Source organism: Mastacembelus armatus, chromosome 8, assembly GCF_900324485.2.
Source record: "Mastacembelus armatus chromosome 8, fMasArm1.2, whole genome shotgun sequence".
Lineage (NCBI taxonomy): Eukaryota > Metazoa > Chordata > Actinopteri > Synbranchiformes > Mastacembelidae > Mastacembelus > Mastacembelus armatus.
The window spans coordinates 23,126,019-23,128,994 of NC_046640.1; the positions used below are offsets into that span (position 1 = coordinate 23,126,019).

The 2,976-nt window shown below is 39.9% G+C and overlaps 1 protein-coding gene across 1 annotated transcript; it reads right to left on the reverse strand.

The window, feature by feature from the left end:
• Positions 1-443: 443 nt before the first annotated feature.
• On the reverse strand, positions 444-2,263 carry LOC113140987 (interferon alpha-B-like). Its single transcript, XM_026325146.1, has 5 exons — positions 2,129-2,263; positions 1,352-1,441; positions 1,043-1,198; positions 898-969; positions 444-551 (listed from the first exon to the last, which is right to left on the reverse strand). The coding sequence occupies exons 1-5, from the start codon at positions 2,261-2,263 to the stop codon at positions 444-446; spliced, it is 561 nt and encodes a 186-aa protein (XP_026180931.1).
• Between the last annotated feature and the right edge of the window lie 713 nt (positions 2,264-2,976).

Genomic DNA, 2,976 nt, shown 5'->3' on the forward strand with positions numbered 1-2,976 from the left:
AAGAAGAGATAAATCTTTTATGTCAAAGGTAAAAATTCTGACTGTTTTGCAATGTTATTTTCTACTTTATAAATCAGTGGATTAATAATGAGCTGACGACTGAATGTGTCATTGTGTTCCTGATGCAGCTGCAGACAATTAAACTAAAATAGAAACAAGAGATGAGTCACAGCAGATGATTGTTTCTACTGTTTCTACTCTGGTTACTGTGTGCGCACAAAAGTAAATTTCAAACTGTGAGTTTTCATGATGCTTTAATCTGAAAAAAGGAACTTTTAAAAAATAGAATTACAACAATAAGGCACTTGAGAATTCCTTGTACAAAAATATACAATCTATATCCAAGCATAAATAATTCCAAATACAATAAATAAATAAATAAATAAATAAATAAATAAATATTCATTATTAATCTGTGTGCTTGGTGGGTGTGGCATCTGCCTTTAGTGGGCAGGTCTCTTGGTGAAACAGTTGCGGTGTTGTTGCAGGTTATACATCAGGACCCTCAGTAGATCCCTCCTCAGAGCCATCCAACCACAGGCCGCACTGTCCTGAGTGACACACACAAAACCACCAGCTCAGCTCAGATCGGTCCACATTCTGATTGACACACTCAATGTCCAATCCTTAATCACGTGTTTAATACAAATTCTTCAAATATCTGAAAATGTGTTTCTATATTGTAAGGAGCTGGGGTGACGTAAGGTCAGATGCTAAACTCAAAAATTAAATGGTAAATCATTTATATTGTCCATCCTGAGTACGGATTAAATTCATCAACTTTATTTCTAAAACATTCAAGAGGATGTTGTGGCTAAATTCAGGACAAGAACTTCAAAAACTGATTCACAAGTTTTATCTGTGTTTATATGAAGAAATCAGTGTTTGTGAGTTTACCTGCTGCTGCAGCACAGCCGTCACGTTACTAAAGTAAGATGACAAAACACCTGAATCCCCGACACTGGAGAACTGCAGAGAGAAATGAATGAGTGAATGCAAGACGAATGAATGAATCCATGGTTTCTTCATAGGTGATACTCACACAGCTCCCTTCTTTCAGCAGTCGGCCCTGCAGGTTGTGGAAGATGTCAAATTTGTCTTTGTTCCACATGAGTCCGTCAGGTAACTCATCATGATCATTAAATATTAGCCACGCCCCACGCAGTGACTCATACACCACCCTTAATGCCTGGTCGCACTGCAGGGGACCAATCAATTGTCAGTGTTTGCAACCACAGTTTTAAAGCTTTGTAAAACAAATCTATAGGTTGAGTCAACTGGACTTTTACTTTTTCTCAGTTGCCCAGCTGAGTGATTGGCTGAGAGGCTTATGTGAGGCTAAAACCATTACCTGGAAGTGATTGGATGTGGCAGGGAAGGCAGAGTCCGGGAAGGAGATGTTGGCGTTGTACTGCAGGCAGTGAACAGGAAATGGCCCTCCCTACAGGACAGACAGAAAACAGCCCAAACTGTGTCAGCAGCTAATACGAAGCTGCAAACAGGACTGACATTAACTAGAAATGGTGTCTAAACAAAGTGTATGTGTGCCCAGCGCTCTAAATTAAAATTAAAACATTTTAAAATTTGAAAGCAGTTGGAGCAGCATGTAAAATATAAGCTCTGAAGAAAGTTAAAGTGTCAGATAAAGTTGAAGCCTTGACGAAGCATAAAACCACTTCATGTCTATAAACTGAGTGCTGTGATCTGAAATGAAAGCATTTGAAGGCAACTGTGTATAATCAGTCAGAACACGTTCCTTTGCTCACAGTGAGAAGATGAAAGTGTTGAACATGTAAACCAGTGTTTTAAAATGATGGCTGGAGCATCACGTAAATATTATAGCACCGACCACAGTTAAAATGTCAGTTATAGAGAAAAAGTGAAAGCAGTTGAACTGTCTGTTCAGAAACATAAATCACTGGCTGCACTAGTTCTGTAAATGCAGCATCTTTGCAGCTAAAACATCTGAAGTAAAACCCTAGAGCTGGAAGACACCAATTCACTTTGTTTTCCCCCCCTCCACCCTCATCTGAGATGGTATTGTCCAGCTCCTGATTGACTGAACACACCCCTGAGATAAAGAGCCACTGTACAACAGCAGAACAGTGTTTAGGGTCCAGGGTCATACCAGGTCTTTGAGAAGGTTGTACGCGGTTTGGACCACAGTCGCCTGCAGCCCACATCTTGGCATAGCAACCGTCATGACCTGGAGGCTGCAGAGCTGCAGGAGGATGAGTAGGGCTGAAGACAGCATCATGGGCATGAGGGTCCTGGTTTTGGAGGTTATAGCTCTGATGGTTTTTGCTTCAGGTTTTCTTGAGACTGTGCTGGTTTTTATCTGGACTGTAGCAGGTTCTGGTTGTTCTCGTCCTGATGTTTAGAAATATCTGTTTTAGTTGATGTTTTATATAAAGACAAGTTGATATTCTGAGTTTTAAAAACATTCACCTGAAGTGGGCTTAATCCTGATCCTGATTTTTTTTCAGTGGTTCTGTCCTGGATCTTCAAGTTATCTTGGTCCTGGTTGGAGCTGGACTGAGATGCTTCAGGTGTGCTGCCTGACCTGGCAGTGAGTGAGTTCACGTCAACTGGAACATAAAGTAGATTGTCTGGATATCAGGACCAATCAGCCAATCAGAGCAACCCTAACCCTACTACTGTGAGTCATCAAACCACAGAAAGTCTGATCCAAGACCAGGTGAGTTACTGCAGGTACATTCAGATCACAAAACCTTTAAGTGTTGAGTTAAGACCAGATTCTACCAAACGTTTAACCAAAAAATAACACAAACTCCAACTGAAGTTCTGAAACTTCACACATTCATTAATATTTGATCTGTGACATATTTATCTTTGGATATTTCTATATATATTATATTTTCGGTGCATCTGTCTTATTTTTAACATTACCTTAATTTGTTAAAAGTAAGCCACAGTTTGTATTCAGCATCTTCAAACAGTGATGCCTTCACTTGC

What these genes read in the sequence shown, in the direction of transcription:
- LOC113140987 (XM_026325146.1), bottom strand. Translation starts at nt 2,263, where the DNA reads ATGCCCATGATGCTGTCTTCAGCCCTACTCATCCTCCTGCAGCTCTGC. An exon ending in CCACATCCAATCACTTCCAG is followed by an intron (nt 1,199 to 1,351) that starts GTAATGGTTTTA and finishes GGTCCCCTGCAG; the next exon opens with TGCGACCAGGCATTAAGGGT. An exon ending in CGGCTGTGCTGCAGCAGCAG is followed by an intron (nt 552 to 897) that starts GTAAACTCACAA and finishes TGTGTCACTCAG; the next exon opens with GACAGTGCGGCCTGTGGTTG.